Below are 21,604 nucleotides of genomic sequence, written 5' to 3' on the forward strand. Positions count from 1 at the left end.
AACAGTTCAGTTTTCAATTTTACATATCTTATAGAATTTGTACTTCCATTGAAAACGCATAATTAGCATAATCACCGTAACGCCTTCGTGTATCCTACACAGCGGTGTTCCGAAAAGAACTAAAATTCTTTCACTTTTCCTTGTGAATTGCATCAGTTGTGTGTATATGCTGTGTTGTTTCGCTCGAATTTTCCCGTTTTCTCGATTACACAGACCGCAATTCTACTATTTCTGCAGTGTATTTTATTCAAACTGCCACAAAATGGATAGCAGTTTGTGTGGCAAGGATATTCGCAGGCAATTTATCGATTTCTTTGTTGAGAAGAAACGCCATACCTTCGTTCATTCATCTAGCGTGATACCACATGATGACCCTACCCTGCTGTTTGCGAACGCTGGCATGAATCAGGTGGGTTGATAGTTGTTTGAGAGTAGCTTCTATCAAGAATATTCGTTTCTTACTGCACCATGAAATAGTTCCTGAAATTTTGTACAATTTTCTTTTGTTTATACACAGAGGGGTTTGTTCATCTTTATTAATATTGTTAATAATGTTAATGATTAACACACATCATTTCACACTATCAGACCATCAGTTGTTTTATTTCAATATTTTTAATCACTGTTGCAGTATAAATCAATCTTCCTTGGCACAGTTGATCCAAACAGTGATTTCGCAAAATTGAAAAGAGCTGTAAATAGCCAGAAATGTATCCGAGCTGGTGGCAAACATAATGACCTTGAAGATGTGGGGAAGGATGTTTATCATCACACTTTCTTTGAAATGTTGGGAAACTGGTCATTTGGTGATTATTTCAAGGTATGTCATGGTTTAAAAAACAAATTCGAAAGCTGAATTCCAGGTGTTAAATTTTTGCTCTAGCAAAGTTCATTATTTCAATTATTTAGAAAGAGGCAATTGAGTGGTCAATTGAACTTCTGGTTGACCATTGGAAGTTGCCAAAAGATCGTCTTTATGCAACCTACTTTGGTGGATATAAAGATCTACCCCCAGATGAGGATGCCAAAAACTTTTGGTTAAGTGTTGGGTAGGTATTTGCAACTATAGATATTGCTAATAGATCACTGTTGATAGTATTCTACTATGGTGTTGTGTTAAAATTGTATCTTTTAACATGCTTCTTTTTCATTGTTTCATTTCAAGATTACCTCCTGAAAGAGTGCTTCCATTTGGGATGAAAGACAATTTCTGGGAAATGGGTGATGTTGGTCCTTGTGGACCATGCACTGAGATTCATTTTGATCGCATTGGGGGACGAGATGCTGCATCATTGGTCAACATGGATGATCCTGATGTCTTGGAAATTTGGAATCTGGTTTTTATCCAGTTCAATAGGTATGAGTCAAGTTTCTATGAAATTATTTATACTAGACACTTAATTGCTTCAACTTGTGTGAATTTTCAGGGAAACGGATGGATCATTAAAACCTTTACCAAGCCAACATGTTGACACAGGGATGGGGTTTGAGAGAGTTGTCTCAGTTATCCAAGGAAAAAGATCTAATTATGACACAGATATCTTTGCTCCAATATTTGATGCCATCAAAGAGGTATTTCCCAATTTTTTTCTTCATATATCCTAACATGATAGTAGTTTATAAAAGTGTCCATTAACAGTGTTCATAACTTGCATGACCAGCAAACATGTTTTTTAGGGAACAGATGTACGTCCTTACACTGGCAAGGTTGGTGAAGAAGATAAGGACAAGATTGATATGACCTACAGAGTAATTGCTGATCATATAAGAACTCTGACAATTGCAATTTCTGATGGAGGAAGGCCAGACAATACTGGTAGGGGGTAAGTACAGTACCTACAATTGGTGGTAGATGGTATCTGCCTCTTTGATATATTTAACCTCAGTTGCATGTGGAAAAATCAATTCCTGCAGTTAGACAAGTGGGGCTCAGTAGCACAATATATAAAATTTTTTTGTAGGTATGTATTGAGACGTATTCTTCGAAGAGCAGTTCGTTTTGTATCAGAAAAGTTACATGCACCTCCTGGTTTCCTTGCCTCGCTAGTTTCCGTTGTTGTTGAGACTTTGGTAAGAATTTATTTTGCCTCTTTTAGTACTTCATGTGATCTACTAGGAGCTAGAAACCTAGGTTGGATTTAATTAATGTTCCAATGCATCTAATATCATGTATTGTATGTATCTTACAAAGGGTGATGCATTTCCAGAGATTGCTAAGAATCCACAGCAGGTGAGTTGATAATAATGTTACAGCAAATAAGAGAATACAATGTTGGTAGAGATGAAATGCCATATCATCTGATTAAAGGTGGTGAAAATAATTAATGAAGAAGAACAACAGTTCTTAAAGACTCTGGCTCGAGGGAGACGATTGTTCAACAAAACTGCAGACAAACATCAAGAAGATAAAGTTATTCCTGGTCAGTTTTTCTGTTCTTTAGTTCATCAGGATTCTTGTTTGCCAGAGTTTCTAATGCAATTCAAACATAAACCAATGAATACCATGTTTAAGATATTTGTCTTTGATTACGCAGGTGACGTAGCTTGGCGTCTTTACGACACTTATGGCTTCCCTGTTGACCTAACACAATTAATGGCAGAAGAGCGAAATCTTTCTGTTGATATGAAAGCTTATGAAGAGAGCAGACTTAAAGCTCAGGTCTGCAACTATCATACAACAAGCATTTCATTCTTGGATATTCTCATCTTATCTGTTAAACATCCTTTTCTATCTTCCAGGAAATAGCTCGTGGCAAAACATCAACTGGTGAAGAAACAATCACCCTGGATATTCACTCAATAAATCATTTGCAAAATGTCATGAAACTTCCTCCAACGGAGGACTCTTTCAAATACAAATATACTTCAGATAATGATGGAAACTACAGTAAGCAACAAGTATTTAAAAGCATTTACCCAACAACTTAGCAGCAATCTAAACAACTTTCACACGTTCTTCTTTTCAACAGGTTTTGAATCCAGTTGTGGTGAAGTGAAGGCTTTACTTCTAAACAAGAATTTCGTGAATGAAGTTCCAGGTGGGGAGAAGTGTGGGATTGTTTTGGATAAAACAAGTTTTTATGCTGAGGCTGGTGGTCAGATTTACGATCAAGGATACATGACGAAAACTGATGATGAAGAAGTGGAATTTGCAGTCATGGATGTCCAGGTGCATGGAGGTTACGTACTTCATGTAGGGGCACTCGAAGGAACGCTAAAAGTTGGAGATACAGTGAAATGCTTTATTGATGAGGTAAATTATTCCTTCCAACGCTGTGCATCATCGCTGCCCCAGATTAATGTGCACTTCTCACTTACAGCCGAGAAGACGTCACAGTATGAACAATCACACGGCTACCCATGTTTTGAATTTTGCTCTAAGAAAAGTTCTTGGTGAGGCAGATCAGCGAGGCTCCTTGGTTGCCCCAGACAGGCTGCGCTTCGACTTCACAGCAAAGGTGGGTAACCAAAGTGTACTTCATTTCTCTTCACATTCTATAACTATTATCCCGTGACGTTTTCAGGGTTTCAGACGTTCTAATATTCATACTTTAGGGAGCCATGAACACCAAACAAATCAATGAATGTGAGAAGATTTGTAAGGATATTGTTGACAAGAAACTTGCAGTGTTCGCGTCAGAGTCAAGTCTTGCTGCTGCTAAAGATATCCAGGGATTAAGAGCAATATTTGATGAGGTACGTCGCTAGTTTCCAATCAAGGACACCATACTTTTATCTTGCTTGACTAAACCTTGTCTGTGTCTCAAATGTGTTTTCTAATTCCAGGTTTACCCGGACCCAGTTCGCGTCCTCACCATCGGAGCTTCTCTGAATGAACTTGTTGGTGATCCTCAGGCTGGTTACAAACATTCTGTTGAGTTCTGTGGTGGAACGTAAGTAGTTCTTCCTTCATCGAGCTCCACGTTTATAGAGTTATTAACTCTTCTGTGTCTCTCCAGGCATTTACAAAATACTGGTCACATGAAAGCATTCGCTCTCATCTCAGAAGAAGCCATTTCAAAAGGAATCCGAAGAATCGTTGCAATCACAGGACCAGACGCTGAGAGAGTGAGTGTCATTTCACAGCTCTCGTTTTTCGCAACTTTGTCGAGTACAATCTTCTGTATTTTTCTCTCATCAGGCAATAAATCGTGCAGGAGTTCTTCACCAACATGTTGAAAGTCTAAAAGCAAAGATTACTGAGAAGTTTAACTCAAAAACATTGAACCCTAAAGAAGCAATTCGTGAGATCACGGCATTGAGTGATGTAAGTTCTTGTGACTTGAGAAGAATGTTTTTACGACATTGCCATTATTCAATAAACATGTGTATATTTTGCAGGAAATTTCAAGTGCAATCATTCCATATTGTGAAAAAGATAACATGAGAAACGTTTTGAAGGATGTGAAAAAAATTGCTGACGATGCAGACCGAGCAATGAAAGCAGCGATGACTGAGGCCGTAAGTCTGGCAACTGAACTCATCATGTTCACTGGAGTATTGCGATACGGGGCAGTCCAGCGAAATGATTTGCTATAGACAATCGCAGTGAAATCTCTGAAATAATCTTTCTGCTTTCTTCCAGGCTCTCGAGAAAACAAAGACACTTTTGGAGAACAAAGGTGGAAAGATTATCATCGAGACTCTTCATGCTGCTGCAAACGCTAAAGTAAGTTTTCTTAAGAGATGATCTTTGATATTGGACCTTTAGGAAGAACAGTTTAGAACTGATTGAGCTATAATCAAGTTTGTTTGATCTCATCCACGATTTAGATCTTAGACAGTTGTCTACAACATATAAAGAAGAGCTCCACACAGACGGCAGCAATGTTCTTCAGTGTTGATAAGGATCAGAAAAAGATTATTTGCATGTGCCAAGTGCCAAAGGTATTATGATATTTCAATGATGTTTCTACCCTCAGCTTACGCCCGAGAAAAATTGACAGGAAGCACATCTGGGTAAAAGATATCCTGTCTACAAAGATAAAGCGATTGTCTGTCGAAATTATTCAAATATCTTTATACTATCTTTTTAATCCAGGAACTTATTGATCAGGGATTGAAAGCGAACGAATGGGTTGACTCCGTTTCATCGTTGCTTGGAGGAAAAGGTGGTGGGAAAGAAATGTCCGCACAAGCGTCAGGTCCACATTACGAGTGCTTGAAAGATGCGTTGCAGCTTGCTGGAGAGTTTGCTAAGCTTAAAATAAGCAAGTAAACGAACGTTGGTGTAGGCTAAGATTAGAAAATTTAAGACTGTAAACTTCAAAAAAATTGATGTAATATTTAGTGTTCAAGTACCATGTTGAAACAATGAAATATTTAGGCCAACGAAAATGTTGTAAAATGAACCTTAAAAACTTAGTATTATTCAAGACTAGTTGGTCTTTTCTTTCGTTTTGAAGTATGATTAGCTTGGAGCTGACGAACCATTATTCTGGAAAGTGCATAAGAAAATCGACCAAAGTGGAGGCAGACGAATTAGATTTGGGTATGATTAGGATTGAATACGAATTGAGGATTTAGGATTATAATTAATCTAATCGGGTATTAAATTGGCTTCCCCCTTTCCCGCCATTTTTTGCCATCCTGCGATTTGATTGGTTATCGGGAAAACCCTTTCTTCTATTGTTGATATTACCAAAGAAGATGGCGGGAGCGAACGACTCAAATAAGTCGGAGATAAAGCAACGATTTGATGATGTTTGCCATGAACTTAACATGGATGAAGCTACGGCAGTGTCTGCCTGGGAAACGTATGAAAGGATTGAACGAAATTATACGCTAGAGGTGGGTTGAATTTCATTGACTTTATTTCGCGGCAAATTTTTTAAGGAGTAAATATTCGAATTAATACATTGGTAAATTTCGTCCGTCGTTCATTAGAGTAATGTTTTAATCCCAGGGGGGAATTGATGTAAATAAATAAAAATAATATTCTGATTGATGGTCTAGGGAGATGGTTTACACTGGCTTGCTTGTGGACTGTATTTATCTGGTCGAAAAATGGTTGTACCGACTGCAGACGAAAGCGCTGTAGTTCGGGGGAATTGCGTCTCGCTCACTAGACTTCTCCGGGCTACGAAATTGAGGTAAATTATCTACTTCGAAATTATATTTCAGAGTTCAAAAATACATTCTCTATTGCACACAGTACCCACTGTTTTGCAAGTTTCTATTAATCCTTTCGTGAGTTAACAGTCCTTTCGTGACTTGTTTAGTGTTTACCGTCCTCGGCAAATCTATGTCAAATCGCATAACCAGCGACATCGGCCCGTCCATAAACAATAATTGTTTTTCATTTTTATATTACAGTTTGATCCAGTTTTTCCAAAAGATGAAGAAGTGGCTGGATATGACAAACTCGGAGGATTTTAGAAAGAAGATCGAACGGTTGAATCGAAATTTTGCCGTGGTTTCTGTCATATTTAAAAAATATGACAACATATTCTTCCAAATTTTTAAACCACCTGTGCCAGTGGAGACAACGAAAACTCATCGGTCTCGTAAACCACGGTGAGTTAAAGCTGGTGAAACTACTTTGAAATAGTGAATACTGCAGTGTATGAAACATTTCAATCGTCATTCTTGCCTTGGTTATGGAGTAAGAGGGTAGATGTTTATTAGGTTGCATCTTGATATTGCATGTGATGGTAAAGATACATCCATTGTAATATTTTAATACCAAAATGATGGTAATAAAACTTCGCATTTCTTTACAGGAAAGTCCCGTGTACTGTTTTAGAGATTTATAAGTTCTGTTGGACACTTTTTGTGCTTGCAAAAGGTAAGTTAAAATTTAAATGTCCCAAGGTTACACGTGCTATGGTTACAACTTGTACTGTATAAAATAATTCATTCTGTGAAGAAAAAACGATATATTTGTAACAACTTGAATGCACATTGAAAGGAAATATTTATTGGTGTGACTGAATATCATGAACATTTGCTGGTATATGGCATGAAGAGATTCAAGAAAGAGTTTTCTAGTTTGTATTCAAGGGTCATTCCCTCTGCAGACAGACAGACGCGCTCTCAAGCAGTAATTTAAAGAATGTCTGTGCAGTTTCACAGAGGCAAGGCTGTAGTAAATATACAAATGTCAACTTATTCCAATAACATCTGTCCTTTTTTTGAAGAAATATTGCTAAGTTGTATTATATTCCCATAGTTTCTGTGTACATATTGAATTTCAGAACAATGTATGGAACAATGTCAGTTGCTGTAATCTGATCTTTCAACTATTATCATTTAACTATTGTATGATAGTTGTTAGTCTACCAGCAGTAACACATCATTGAGAAACATTACCCTTTATTTTACATTCGTATATACAAATATCTACATCAGTCATGCATTTACTAGCAAATTAATTGAAATATATTTCAATTTTTGAAAATAACGATTACCATATGGTTTGCATACAGTGGTCACATCAGACAATGGTTACGCCCACTCAAGCAGTATATTCGTGCCAGATCATGCCTGGCTCTAAATTGATATGATTGGCTGATTTATAATCAGTGTACATATTAATTAGGATTAACATTATTGGCTTAAGACATGTTTTTATAAAGAAATTTGATTAATTTGATTTGCATGCAAAGTGTTAAATTACCATATAAGGAAGTTTATATATTAGTTTGAACAGAGATGACAGAAAGCTTAGCTAGTGACCTTGGAAAAAACCTCACCCAATACTCTACATCAGACATCGATAATTAAAAGGTTGATTACTCTTTTCAGGTAATTTTCCAGCCATAAGTGATGACTTGGTTAACTCCTATCATCTCCTTCTGTCATGTCTTGATTTGTTTTATGGAAATGCCATTTCAACACGACACACTAAAGACATGGTTAAACCAGAGTTCATGGAAGGTAGCAACAATCAAAAGTTTTATTGCATTATTAAAGAAAAGATGATGAGTTTGTAATAAAAAAAATCATTATTTTCTGTATAGCTGTGCTCAATTATACAATTCAAAAGGAGTCAAAAGTTGCTACAAATGTTTCTTGTATTGTGGGTTATTTATGTGATAGTTATGATGGTAAGTAAATGAGTTAATTTCCAAGAATTATTTGCTTTAAAATTCTCTGTGTTACAAGCTGAGTATTCACCTTTTCTTTGAAGGTTTGCCCATTGAAGCCAAGCAAATCAGAGAACATCATTGGAAACCCTACATTGAAAAACTGTTCAAAAGAAAGGTACTTGATGGACGAACTGTAATTTCAAAGTGACATAATTGGTATTTATGGTCAATTACTTTTTCTTTTAATAGACTTTAAAAGGTGTGGAAAGGACCTTTGCAGGTTTACTGGAGCTGAACAACTTTGAAGCAAATGGGTGAGGTTTTTTCTGCAGTTATCCAGCCAATTTAGAGTATAAGGGGATTCCCCTGATTTTCTCTGATAGTTTAAAGGGTGACTTTAAACGTTGTCTCTCGATCATCTTCCAACACCCTTCATGCAGTAAGATACCTCTGCTGCAGCTGAATTAATTTTTGGTACTTTTCTACCCTAGAAAAAGTGTTTCTAATGAGTATGAGGAATATGTTCTGTCATCTGGAGATTTTGATGAACGAGTCTTTCTTTCCGAGAATGCTGACGACGAGATTGGGACGCCTCGTAAAATCAACCAATCAGAAATTGATAGAAGAAACGTGGAAGAGTATTTAACAAAGGTATTGTGGATAACAAAATTCATAAATAGCATTTTCATGGGTCGAGATTCACGTACGCTGAATCAAGGTATTTTTGTACTTAGACGAGAAGTTTGGCTCCTCAAACACCACTTACTGGACGACGTTATCTCAAAGACAAAGATCCAAAGTATGGTATTTTAACTACCTTAATAAAACAATTGCTTTATGTAGTGTCTTGTGGTATAAGCAAACGTCTTCTCTTCTTTAGTGTGACTCCTGTCTCGACGGCTACACAATCTGTCAGCCGTCTTCAGTCGTTACTAGCAAGATGTAAGCCAGTCCCAAGTGAAGGGCTTTTAGCCATTTTCAAGTAAGTAGTTTTTTCTCGCGTTTTTTGCCATGACCTGAACTAATGGATTGTGGTTTTGTTTCAGTGAGTGCAAAACTAACCCGCAAGCAGGAAATTGAAAATCGTGTGAATGAGTTGGGCGAACAATTCAGTCTTAAATATACCCAGGTACTGCATAGCTTTGAAAACATAATGGTTATCACTATTGCTGGTTATTAAAGTATGATCACTACAGAGATAGTGGAAGTTTTATTGCCCTCGGTATGAACGTGGTTGTTGCTTGTTTGTAGCCGTCCAGTGTTCGACCAGATTCACCTAGTTCGACTAAAGAATTTGCAGATAATCGTTGGAAATTGGCAGCCACGTTATATTACAAGGTGACCTATGAGATAGACGTTGTCGTTAGGCTGACTCTCAGAGCTCAATTGCGTTGTGTTTCAAGGTTTAATTTTGTTTAATACTCGTTCAATGTTTGTATTCAGGCATTGGAGTCCATTGCTCGCTCAGAGAAAAAGCGTCTTCAAACACAGTTAGATTTAACGGTAAGGTTTTTACAAAACGGTTTTCTTGAATCTTCCGCTGGGGATTGTAGAAGAGTTAATTTAGTCTAAAGTTATATTTCGTGAATCCATTGAACAGACGTTACTAGCACAAGACGTGTTTCACCGCTCGCTGGTTGCATGCTGTCTTGAAATTGTCATATTTTCTTACAACTCGCAAAGGTGAGGGATTAAAGCTTACAGCAAACTAACCTGGTCAATGTTACTTCTGTATTTCTTAATTTACTTGTCAACAATTTAATTCACTATTTTTCGTCTGCTACAGAACATTTCCCTGGATCCTGGAAGTTTATGAGTTGAGTCCATATTTCTTTTACAAGGTAAGAATTATCCGAAAGTTGAATAGTTTTTTTCCAAGAATGTTCAAGGTGCAAATCTCTTTTTATTTAGGTGATTGAGGTGTTAATCAGGGCTGAAGATGGTTTGTCTAGAGATGTTGTCAAACATTTGAATTATGTAAGAAGATATTTCGTTTTATAGTTAGCATTTCCTAATTTCTCTCGTTTTCTGGATAATGATGAAATGATGGAATGTAGTTTTTACCAGACTTCCTCCTGTGGTAACATTAGATCAATGAATAATTTTTATTTTAAGATTGAAGAACAGATATTGGAGACGATGGCTTGGCAAAGTGATTCACCACTCTGGGCGGCTATCAATACCTTACATCAAGTACCGTCATGTGAGGACGTCACAATCCCACAAAATATAGAACATGTAGCCTCCCTAAGGTCTCCTATCATTCATCCAAGAGTCGAGAGAATATCTGGAGAGGAGTCGTTAAAAAGAGGTCTGAGTCTTTACGAAACAACACTCATTATTTTCGTTAGACTGCCATGTCTCATCCATGATTCATTTCCCAGGTGTTCCTAGTTCCCCTGCGGTCTCTGCGCACGACCGTTTCTCGTCTCCAGTTCACCCAGGTAGAGCATGTCGCAATCTCTTCTCAGGAGGTTCTGGGACGTCTGCAATGACCGCTGTACCAGCTTCGCTGAACACTTCGTCCTCGTCAACAAATCAAGCATCGGCTGAAAAACAAGGTAATGATGAAAAAATTGCGCGTTCAAGACACTATCATGTTGTTGAATGAATTTCCTCTTATAGAGATTCCGCGTGTGCCAGCCAGCCTTCCAATTAACACGGCTGATAAATCAACCAATGGTAATCCAGCACGCTCCCCTCTCCCCAGTCCTGTAAAGCTGACGTCAGCCCCCGCAACTCCGGACAAAGAAGCGATGTTAAGACCGAAGAAAACTGGGTCAATTGCGCTGTTCTTTAGAAAAGTTTGTAGTTTTCCTTCTTTTTTGTTAGCCATGATTCGCTGGTCATTGTTTTACTTCAAGAGTGACGGAAGGAATAACATTATTGGGTTTTTAATTTCTAGGTGTATCACTTAGCCAGTGTTCGTCTTCGAGATCTTTGTCTCAAATTAAACATCAAGGATGATTTACGTGGAAAGTAAGTTTAGACGAGATCAGGCGGAATGGGAAAAAACAGTTACTTTTCTAAAAATTGTTTTTATTTTAGGATCTGGACGTGTTTTGAACATTCTTTGATGAGCTCAACAGAGTTGATGAAGGATCGACATTTGGATCAGATTCTTATGTGTTCCATATATGTCATGGGAAAGGTCAGTAATATTTCCTGGAAATGAGTGAATGTCTGGTTTCTTTATAATGTACATTACCTTGGTTTAACTGACAGAACTATACGTGCCTTCAAGTTGTGAAGAGCTGGGAAATATTTTGCGAGATTTATCAAACATTTTGTTCTGCTTTAGGTTGCAAACAGTGAAATAAAATTTCAAGATATTATGAGACATTATCGCACTCAACCCCAGGCAGCAAGTCATGTAAGATGATTTACACTTCATGTTCAATATCGTCCTGGAATTAAACAACGTTACAAGCTCCTAGCGGAACTGGTTGATAAGATTCATGTGTTTTTTTTCACTAGGTGTATCGTAACGTTCTTCTTAAAGCGAAGAAAACAAAATCTGGAAGTACGAGCAGCAATGAGAGCGTCAAAGGTTGGTGACTCGAAGAAATAAAGATTGACGACTGAAGATTTTTTACATCACGACATTCATTGGTATTTCTTTTTAGTCAAAAGTGAACCAAACAGCGCTCGTGCCAGTCCTACTCTTAACATTGTCAGTAGTGCTCCATCAAGCCGCAGTACCAGTCCACAAATGCGCAGTGCCAGTGCTATCCCATCAACACCCCCTCCGTCTCATATGACCCCTGTTGGGATGTCACAATCCAGTCCCAATGAGAACGACCGCGGGGATTTGATTGAGTTTTATAACAAGGTTGGTAGCTACTGTCAACCAGTTTAGTATGAGATATCGTTAGTTTGAAAATTTCTAACTTGAACTACATTTATTTCCAAAGGTTTACATCAAACGAATTCAGAAATTTGCCCGCAAGTTCTCTTCTAATGATAATACTGTGAGTACTTTGTTATATTCTCATATCAAATGTGTATCCATCCATGCTGTCAATGTCAGTCAGTGGCATTAATTAAAAGGAATATTCTTCAACATTTCTCCACAATTTTCAGCTTGATGCTCCACCACTTTCACCGTTGCCAGTCGCGAGGCATCAGCCTCATTCTCCACGCAGGGTTTGTATTTTATTCACGTATTGTCGCCATTACGTTTGCAGAAATTATTTGACAATACAGACGATTTCACTTCTTTTATTATCTTTAGCGAGTTACCTCGGGTCAACCTGTGTACATATCGCCGCGTAAGAACGGTAAGAATTCCTCGATATTGATGATTTTATTGGAGAATAGTTGGACAGAATATTTCAATGAAATACATTGCATTTTAGGCATACCATTGACATGCAATTCGCCTCGAATATCATACAGTTTTAAAGAAAGTCCCTCGGAGGTAAGAAACTTCCAAGAAGGATCAATAAACACGATCCTTTCTGATAGAGAGTCATGCATATATCTAGTTTGAATTAGGGATATATCCCTAATAGTTTAGTTTAGGTTTCTTCCTGTAGTAACACTGGATCAATAAGAGATGATCCTTACTGGATCTCTAGGAAGAACAGTTTATAACTGATAGAGCTATCTAGTATAAATAAAGTTAGTTTAGTTTAGCTTTCCTCCTGTAGTAACGCTGGATCAATAAGAGATGATCCTTACTGGATCTCTAGGAAGAACAGTTTATAACTGATAGAGCTATCTAATATAAATGAAGTTAGTTTAGTTTAGGTTTCCTCCTGTAGTAACGCTGGATCAATAAGAGATGATCCTTACTGGATCTCTAGGAAGAACGGTTTATAACTGATAGAGCTATCTAGTATAAATAAAGTTAGTTTAGTTTAGGTTTCCTCCTGTAGTAACACTGCATCAATAAGAGATGATCCTTACTGCATGGACCTTTAGGAAGAACAGCTTAGAAATTATGTAAGTTCTGCAAGTTTAATTTCACTTTTTTTTCCAGAACTTACAAAATATTAACGCATTGTTGAGCAGTTGCAATGGTAACTCGCGAAAACGGTTGCTATGCGACAACGACGATGACGACGATTATGAAAAATCAGCAAAACAAAGTGCAACTAATGGTTTTATGGCACGAAAATTACAGGATATGTTGGCTGAACGAGAAACTCCCGCCAAGAGATGAAGATGAGCCCGGTATGATTTTGCAGGACCGAAAATTAATTTGAAGTTAATAACTTTAACTTTTTAATAGTGGGAAAAATAAGATGAAATGACTCTGGTTCAAGATAAAACAAAGAGAGATAGTACATAAAGTAACGATAAAATCGTTGTGTTTTAACATAGCGTAATGTTTTAGTTGAACGCACTGGTAGAATTTTATGTAATTCCTGCATGTAGTGATTAATTTATATGAACAAATATTTAGCAGATCTGTGGTGTTTTCAGCGTGTACGCCGTACGAAGTGATTTTGATATTTATTGGATTAATTTTCCTATTACATTTCCTATAGCTCATCGCCACAATATTTCCCATAATCATTTAGTGATTTACCGCTGTTCTCATAAAAGTTCACCTTAAGGTTCTTTTTCTTAGAAAACCTTGCTATGTTTTCTATATTTCTCGTAAAGATTCGTGACGATTGTGAGAGTGTCCCCTTGGGGATGTTCGGGGTAACTATTGTTATCAGTGTTCCACTGTGTTTCCGCTGTGAGTATGGCTTGGTTATATGACGTCTTGTTAAACGGTTTGCCTGAATCAAGGGATTGTGTCATGAAATCAACAAAGATGGACCAGCGAGTGTGATAGAGACTGCTTAACAAACCACTCCACATCTTATTTGCATAGTCCTCGATATTTTCATGTGGACCCCATGTGGTGATTTGGTTCCGGGCGTTGAACTCGAGTAGTTTTTCACCGGCTGAGGTTGTTGCCAACCGTTTTGCCGCATTCAGCCATCTGCCAAGTAGGAAGTATTCGTTGGTCTTGAGGACAAGATCCATGTTATTTATCAGCAGCAATATGTTTTCAGCAGCCTTATTGAAGTTTTCGCGATTTTTTGCTTGATAAGATACAATGAGGTCTTTGTAATATGAGATTGAAATGACTTGAAGTGCCTGTCTTGTCAAGTCCACAAGATCGTACCTTAAATATTTAATATCATACAAAGAAATTCAGTCATCTTACAACGAGTTATTCTTCCTCGCTCCAGCGACATTAACCTGAGAAACATCTTACCTGAATGTTGAAGAATCGTTAAGATCTTTTGCTGCTTCAACCATATTGTCCCAGGATTCTAATACAAGATCTGGCTCGTACCAAATGTCGGGCTTGAGGTTAAAGTCAGGCTTATTGACAGGCACAGCCCGACAGTGGCTGCCAGCACCTTGGCTGTCTTCATAAACACTCTTCCGCAGATTCTAAATGGAGCAAAATGAAGACAAAGGGTCAGAACCTATGGAAGAAATTCGTTAGTCGGTTAGGACTATTCTCTTGTACTCCTTACCTCCCACGCGGAATCTGCATCGTCATTCTGCGCTCCGTAACGTCGTGTAGCGTAACCTTTGAGCCATTCCTGTGCTTCCACTTGCTCATCTCGCCATCCCATTTCTAACATGAGCTCATACACCACGTAATTCGTCTCAATCCCTTCTGGAGTGATACCAATTCCTACCATGGTATTGTTAGCAGCGAGTGCTTTCACTGGTTCTATGAAATATGGAAGCTTGTAAATACCAGTTTAATACAAGCACCTTTTTATAGCTACGAAAGAATATATGGGTTTCCTTCTTTCTGGAAACATGGCATGTTGGAAGTGAGTTGTGTTGTATTTACCAGTGGCGATATTCTGTAGAGTACCATGCATCCCAATATTACCACCAAAGTTGTTTAGCATACACCAGATAAATGGCTGACCATAGAATGATTTCGTCTCTCCCCAAACTGGAAAAATCTCTGCGTACAAATCCAATACGATCATTTTCCCCTGTGGCACTCCTGCATGACACCGTACAAAAGTCGAATGAGTAGAGTACCTTGATTAGAGTATATTGTATTACATATTACACAGTTCATTGAACACCTAAGATGAACCTTACCTTGCAGATACGCCTTGACTTGTGCGGGTTGCCAAAACGCAGGATCGCTGAAGAATAACCATCCTTGCATTAACCAAATGCCTTTTTCATCAGCACTTGTTATTGCGTCATACACAGCCTTGCTCGCTTGAGCGAGATAACTTGTAGACGATGTCTTTGGTTGCATTTCATTGAATGTGTCTCCATTGTAGACATGATCTGTGCCATTGTATTCTGATATCTGTTCTTCAATAAATGCCTTGCCAATGCTCTAAAATTTGTATGTCATATCTGACTCCATTATTCCAAACTTAACCATCTTTTCTTTTACAGTTTTACTGCGAAGGCGTGTGCGTTATTAAGAAATTATTTACCCACCTGAAACAGTGGATCTGCAGGATCCAGGAGATACGTAGGTACGTACGGTGAACTAAAGTGACCCCAATGGCTTAAGGTGGATATAGATGCATTAGGGAAGACCCGCGTCAGAGCTTTAGGTATATGACCTGCAAATGCTGGTAGAACAGGTGTCATACCAAAACTTCGCATGCGCTTCAATATCTGGTTTTGTAAAGCCAGCTGGTCTTGATACCAGGAGGGATTGGGTAGTGGTCCACCCCAGCCATCAACGTTGCCCATACGTGACCTGTAACAGTTGAATTATTCGGTTCAAAGCTATCCATTCTAGTGAGTATTCTATGGTAAGGTGCCGCTCCCTCAAAAAAGTGCGAGAGTGTCCGTTAAAGAGAATAACCCTTGTAATAACGCACCATGCAAGGAAAGCAGCTCCTCCAAAATGTTCGTCTAATTCTTTCTGGGTGAGTCCAAGTTTAAGATACACTCTTTGCCAGATTGCCTCTTGCGCTGTGAACGCCAGTGGCAAATTAATACCATTCATGACCATCCAGTCTATTTCCTGTTCCCAACGCGTCCAGTTCCACCAAACGAATGAATAACTGGATGTACAGACGTTTTGGTAATATCTGAATCTGTTAAAATCAGAATAAATCTTAGCATAACCAAGTAAACTCGATTAATAAGAGGAAAGGGGGTCGCAGGCACCGGTGGAGTTCAAATCTTCAGAAACGTACCTATTAGGAACTATGAATTTTGACTTGGGTACAACCGGAAGTGGTTTTGGTATAGTTTTCAATTGATTTCCACTCCAAGAGATGTGCGCTTTGCAATAATATTTTAAATAATGATGAAATGCCCAGGCAGCAGCCACACCTGTGGTACCGCTCAATACCAACTCATCACCAACCGTTTGATACATAAAAACATCGCCAGTTGTGCTTAGGTCTGGGTCCACGATTACGCTGAATTCAGACGCTCTGCCAGGAAGCAACCGTGAAATAAGGTTTCTCACTGCTAACTCCTGGTCTTTGGCAGGTGTCTTAGACTTGATGTGTTCAAAATTTTGCCATTTTAAAGCTGTACAGTAAGCTGTGAGAATAATGAAGCAGATCCAATATAGTGCAATCTTCATGTTTGGATTTCGGAGTCGCACTAACGCAATTAGTTATCATTAATTGCGAAATACCTCAAGCTCTGGCGATACTGCCAAAATTCAATCTTTCAAAATACGTCCACGTCATTTAGGTCCAGTTGCGCGGGTTCTTGGTCCCTTTGATAGATCTGGGGGTCGTAGTGCATCTCCCACATAGAGGAGCAAGTGGACAAGGAACTTGGACAAGGTTCTTTTTTTTCATTTAGGAAACATATTTTGTCTTTTAGTCTTTATTTTTCATTTCAGTGTTGTTCTTTTTCTTCTCGCCCCGGTTCGTGCGCGGTCAAATTCAAGATGGCGAATGTGCGAACATTTCAGATTCACTTTCTGGTCAACTGCCCATTGTGAAAATCTAAGATTTAGTTTAAAAAATGTTTATAACGATTTTAAAGTGATGTCCTCTAGAGCTCTAAGGAAATTAAAAGGTTGGTTTTCTGCTGATTTAAAATACACCAACTGTTTGTTTCAAATGTTTATCTGTAGGGTCATTGTAGACGTGTAGTCTTATAATTTTCATTCATTTCAATCATTTGTGATTTTTAAAATGCTCGAAAGGCCAAGATGAACTGGAAATTGCTGCGAAGAACTTGAAGATGACGATTTACTAGTGAATTCACGAAGTTCTCACAAGAGGAACAAGAATTTGCCTGAAAATAAAAGAAGTAATGCATTTGATGTGGTATGTGAAAAAAAAATTGTGAATCAGCTTGGTATAAATATATACAATGGGCTCTACTTAATTTATAATCATAAGTCAGGATGTGTGTTTAACAGACTAGTAGCTGGTATATTGTATTGCTTTGTTGTGTAGTTAGTCAATGGTGATGATGACTGTGTGATCTCATCTGAAGATGAAGAAAACATTGTGAAGGATGATCAGAAAGAAAGTGAAGCTAGTAAACACTTAGAGGTGACCTTTAATAGAGAATATTATTTTCATTGTAAACCACAAGTATAGACCATAGAGAGTATAGGTGGAAATACAGTTGAATATTGTGTTCTTCAGGCAAGTGGTTCAAGTGAGAAAGCAAGAAGTAAAAGTAAAAAGAAAGGAAAAAAGAAAAAGAAACAACGCCAACATGATGATCCCAAGCTTCAAAAAGATGTGAGTATGCAGGAGTTTAACCTTTCCTTGTAAACATATTTAAAACATTTTATTTTGTTTTAATCAAGGAAGATGATGATCTTCTTTTGTTGGAAACTGAAGCTGCATCAAATTCTACAGGTTTGGACAGTTAGCTAGTCATTTACCTCATTTAATTGGTAACAAACTTTGGAGCCTTATGCTCTAAAAGATACAACTCTAGATACAACAGTTACCAAAAATACCTTAATTTTATTCTTCCTCATTTTTATTGCCAGGTTCAACATCTGTCAGTCATGATGTGATGAACACAAAACCACTGCTTATGATAGAAAACAGGTGCCATATATAGATTTGAAACAAATGTGTTTAGTAAATTTCCAAATTTCTGTTTAACGACTGCATTTTCTTATAGAAATCTAAATGCTGAAAATGAATTATGCCGAAGATTTGGCTCCCGGATCGTGCGAGGAGATAGAGGGTTGGTGTTTTGAGGTTCTCACCTGTAGGTGTTCCAAGTGGTATTACTCACATTTACTACTTGGTTTGACATCTTGTACTTTATATTATAGGCGGGCTAACCATCGTAGAACACAACGTGCAGCATGGTTAGTATTGTACACTTTTATTTTCTTAGCATGTAAATATCTTGATTTAATGTAGAGTGAACTCAGATGAAAACTTTTTTAGGTTGATTCATCCTCGTGACAACTGGCCAAAAGTTGGGAAATCGGGAATTCAGATGAAATTATTACAAAGTAAAGATGGGTAGGTATAAAAACCAGCCAATGCTGAATATTTTCGAAACATCATGATAATTTTTTTGTGTGTTTATATTTAGGTATACATATTTTACATTTGAACACAGTCCAGCTTACCAGGCTATTCAATTTAAATTCTTGGATGCTGTGGAGTCAATGGATCCAAATAATATTTCAGTAAGCTAAAGATTGTTATGCTGCTGCCTTCATTTACCACTAAAATATCTTCGCTTTTATAATGTCTCATCTGCGTCTACAACATCTAGGGTATTCTGAGCCTCTATGGTTATCACATTGATTCATTGCTACAGTTAAGTGAAGTTTGCAAGATGGCTGAAGATACTCAAATGGCAGCTGAACTTGTTGGTTAGTGACTTTACCTACTAAAATTCTGATTTAACATTTCAAAATTGTTACTTCGTATACCAAAATTGGTACTTTCAAAATTGTACAATTTAGAGCGAGCACTCTACTGCTTTGAATGCAGTTTTCACCCCTTGTTTAATGTGACTCAAGGAAAATCTAGAATCGAATATAGAAATGCAGAAAACAGGTCAGTTTGTCTACAGTTAAATTTAAAATAAGTTGCACAAACTAAAATTTTCTTGCTTCTTTATAGACCTTTCTTTTTGGCTTTATTTCATCATCTCAAGTTTGTTGGTCAAAAAGGTGTGTTCTTTTGTTGTTTAAAAGGGATGCTGTAGACAATGTTAGTTAAGGAGATGGAATATGAAAGAAATATGAAAATATTGGGTTAATAATAATTCATTTTGATCAATTAGGCTGCTACAGAACTGCTCTGGAGTTATGCAAACTAATCTTAAGGTAGATGTTTAATTTTGCATAATGCTAAAATAGTTTTATTATTGTACTTATGAAATCATATCCTCTCCCCAGTCTCTCTCCTGATGAAGATCCTCTCTGTGTTCTCCTCATGATTGACTTCTATGCATTGCATTCTGGGGAATATGATTTTCTGATCAGACTTTATGATGAATGGGAGGTAGGAAGCATCTTATGGCACTTGCTGAAATTTGCATCAAAAATTACACATTGAAAGAAATGTGGTTTATGTAATCTATTTGTTTTACCAATTCTCTAAATTTCCTTTCTCAGGCTCACAAAAACTTATCCCAGCTTCCTAATTTTGCTTTCTCCATTGCCTTGGCTCATTTCCATCGTTCAAAAGCCACTAATTCTGTTGAAACGGCCGATGATTTGGTACGAATATTCATTAAATTTGTTTTTTGTTCACCACGATGATACTAACTACATGTATTTGTTTATCATTTAGATCCAGAAAGCTCTGATCAATTTTCCTTCGGTAAGCTTGATCTCGTCTTGTGTGAGTGTTTAGGAAATAGAAGTTTCCGTATTAAGAATTCAACCTAATCCTGGATTAATCAAACTTTGCTATTTTCCTGCATATTCCAGGCGCTGGTGGCTTTGTTGGATAAATGTGCGATTGCATTTGATTCAAGAATGACATCGCATTCATTCTTTGCAACGACTTCACACGCAAACGAATCAATTGGACTGAAACAACTGATTTCTTTATTTGTTGGACGAACGTATTCCGAATGGAAAGATCCTGAGGTGGGTAAGAATATTAAACAATCATTTGTGGCAATATTTGACATGTCCATGATTCGTCTTCCTGCAGGTTGTTGATTGGTTAGCGAAGAACGTTGGTAAAGTTCTAGAAAGGGTGAACAAGAATGATTCATACGTAAATGAGTGTGAAAAGAAGTAAGTTGAACTACATTGACTCTTAGCTTCTTTCTGAAATAAAAATAATCGTCTTTTCTTTTTCCAGCCGTAAAATTCGCTATCAAGGAACACCGAGAAATATTTACAGACATATCATTTTATCAGGTGAAAATCAGCGATAGAACATGTTATTTTGAGTGTTGTCTTCCTGACCATTGCATGAACAACACACTCTGTCCATCTTCCTTTTTCAGTAAACTTTATAAATGTTTATTGTAGACATAAAGGAGGCTTCCACGTCGCTTCCTATGGTATGTCACTTTCACTTTGGCTTTTCTTTGTTGTGTCAGGTGTTTAAGAGGATAATAAAATATCTTCTCGTTGCAAAGGAATTGACAGTTTCTCCAGTGATGTCGTATGATCCACTACCTCCTGCAGATTCTGTGGCTGGCTATTCAAGACCTGGAAGGTAGAACAAACTGTTTTATTGAGAAATTCTATACTTAATGAGTACGCTGCATAATAGCTCTTCCAGTGCAAAATATATTTACGACAAAGCGCTATAAAGGCTGTTCTGGCGGAGAACTAGTTTTTGAAGACTAGACATTTTGAAAAAAACGAGAATAGAAGAGCTCCTCCAGGAGTGACGAGCCGATAATATCATAATGAAACAACATCATATGCTAGAACCAACCCTCTCTCTAAGAGCGATGCTAAGTTAAACATGAACGTAAATTCAAAGCAGTTTATTTTTTTTCCGAAAGACCAAGAGGAACTGCAGAAACGAGTATGATGACAGAATTTTTAAGATCACTTTGGCCATCCTATTCTCTCAATGTAAGTTTTTATCATCAGTAAATGATTATAATCACTGTTTATAAAAACTAAACTAAACGCAAGTCCATCAGTCTAAGGTTCAACATTCATCTATGGTCGTGATGGCTTTACTAAAAACTCACAAGTATACTTAATATTTTTCAGCCTCCTAACACTGGCTTGGAGAACATCCTGGACGATGTTGTACATGAGGAGAATGCAGGAGAAGAAGGGGGCGCTAGGGGTAATTTGACGCGAGATGATTTAACACGAGGTGTTGAACATTTAATGACTGCAATGAGAGAATTATTGAATACTATGACATATCGTGAGGACATTGAGGAAGGTGGGAGTGATGAGGAGGAAGAATGGATAGATTAGGGTAATTAGGGTATGCGAGGAATGCAGTCACGACAATGCTTAAAATTACTTGTTATGTACGTTGATGAAATTGCGGTTGAATTGCAACATGCAGATAAATTATGGAACAAATGATTCAGGGCCGAAAAGGTAGGACGGAAAACTGAAATTTGACATATAATAAAATCGTAAAAAAAACATTCAACACATCCCTTCAAAAAGTAGATTTTATGCCGGATGGGAGAAAAACTGTTTTGAGGAGGTTAATTGGGGT

The 21,604-nt window shown here is 37.5% G+C and overlaps 4 protein-coding genes across 4 annotated transcripts; 3 read left to right on the forward strand and 1 right to left on the reverse strand.

The window, feature by feature from the left end:
- The first annotated feature begins 116 nt into the window (after nucleotides 1-116).
- On the forward strand, nucleotides 117-5,375 carry LOC114516481 (alanine--tRNA ligase, cytoplasmic-like). Its single transcript, XM_028535973.1, has 21 exons — nucleotides 117-409; nucleotides 632-820; nucleotides 910-1,049; nucleotides 1,166-1,357; nucleotides 1,428-1,572; nucleotides 1,678-1,823; nucleotides 1,962-2,070; nucleotides 2,192-2,230; nucleotides 2,309-2,420; nucleotides 2,535-2,659; nucleotides 2,740-2,887; nucleotides 2,970-3,253; nucleotides 3,321-3,458; nucleotides 3,556-3,696; nucleotides 3,787-3,893; nucleotides 3,960-4,068; nucleotides 4,142-4,267; nucleotides 4,342-4,461; nucleotides 4,586-4,669; nucleotides 4,774-4,887; nucleotides 5,042-5,375. The coding sequence occupies exons 1-21, from the start codon at nucleotides 167-169 to the stop codon at nucleotides 5,216-5,218; spliced, it is 2,988 nt and encodes a 995-aa protein (XP_028391774.1). The 5' UTR covers nucleotides 117-166; the 3' UTR covers nucleotides 5,219-5,375.
- A 25-nt stretch (nucleotides 5,376-5,400) lies between these two features.
- LOC114516480 (retinoblastoma-like protein 2) lies at nucleotides 5,401-13,423 on the forward strand. The gene is given in 32 exon segments (XM_028535972.1): nucleotides 5,401-5,491; nucleotides 5,647-5,790; nucleotides 5,956-6,092; nucleotides 6,316-6,516; nucleotides 6,723-6,787; nucleotides 7,747-7,878; nucleotides 7,962-8,048; nucleotides 8,132-8,205; nucleotides 8,280-8,344; nucleotides 8,522-8,681; nucleotides 8,765-8,829; nucleotides 8,911-9,012; nucleotides 9,077-9,098; nucleotides 9,100-9,159; nucleotides 9,282-9,368; nucleotides 9,474-9,533; nucleotides 9,631-9,713; nucleotides 9,817-9,871; nucleotides 9,942-10,007; nucleotides 10,146-10,341; nucleotides 10,415-10,591; nucleotides 10,656-10,834; nucleotides 10,936-11,009; nucleotides 11,079-11,181; nucleotides 11,332-11,403; nucleotides 11,508-11,580; nucleotides 11,657-11,862; nucleotides 11,945-12,001; nucleotides 12,114-12,176; nucleotides 12,265-12,310; nucleotides 12,389-12,450; nucleotides 13,015-13,423. Coding segments are annotated over 31 exon segments (3,153 nt in total). The 5' UTR covers nucleotides 5,401-5,491; nucleotides 5,647-5,649; the 3' UTR covers nucleotides 13,198-13,423.
- A 20-nt stretch (nucleotides 13,424-13,443) lies between these two features.
- On the reverse strand, nucleotides 13,444-16,668 carry LOC114516482 (alpha-N-acetylglucosaminidase-like). The gene is made up of 8 exons (XM_028535974.1): nucleotides 16,181-16,668; nucleotides 15,860-16,078; nucleotides 15,468-15,735; nucleotides 15,111-15,360; nucleotides 14,848-15,009; nucleotides 14,519-14,721; nucleotides 14,251-14,432; nucleotides 13,444-14,157 (listed from the first exon to the last, which is right to left on the reverse strand). The coding sequence occupies exons 1-8, from the start codon at nucleotides 16,576-16,578 to the stop codon at nucleotides 13,605-13,607; spliced, it is 2,235 nt and encodes a 744-aa protein (XP_028391775.1). The 5' UTR covers nucleotides 16,579-16,668; the 3' UTR covers nucleotides 13,444-13,604.
- On the forward strand, nucleotides 16,574-21,513 carry LOC114516483 (transcription factor 25-like). Its single transcript, XM_028535975.1, is given in 25 exon segments — nucleotides 16,574-17,024; nucleotides 17,155-17,175; nucleotides 17,178-17,278; nucleotides 17,411-17,509; nucleotides 17,606-17,704; nucleotides 17,773-17,824; nucleotides 17,962-18,022; nucleotides 18,099-18,164; nucleotides 18,256-18,291; nucleotides 18,374-18,451; nucleotides 18,525-18,621; nucleotides 18,711-18,810; nucleotides 18,904-18,997; nucleotides 19,064-19,113; nucleotides 19,227-19,269; nucleotides 19,342-19,447; nucleotides 19,561-19,665; nucleotides 19,739-19,768; nucleotides 19,879-20,040; nucleotides 20,108-20,193; nucleotides 20,261-20,319; nucleotides 20,434-20,465; nucleotides 20,544-20,623; nucleotides 20,919-20,991; nucleotides 21,136-21,513. Coding segments are annotated over 25 exon segments (2,070 nt in total). The 5' UTR covers nucleotides 16,574-16,900; the 3' UTR covers nucleotides 21,352-21,513.
- Nucleotides 21,514-21,604: the final 91 nt, after the last annotated feature.

The sequence above is a fragment of the Dendronephthya gigantea genome, unplaced genomic scaffold (assembly GCF_004324835.1).
Source record: "Dendronephthya gigantea isolate DGI-Jeju-01 unplaced genomic scaffold, DenGig_1.0 000006F, whole genome shotgun sequence".
In the NCBI taxonomy this organism is placed as follows: domain Eukaryota; kingdom Metazoa; phylum Cnidaria; class Anthozoa; order Malacalcyonacea; family Nephtheidae; genus Dendronephthya; species Dendronephthya gigantea.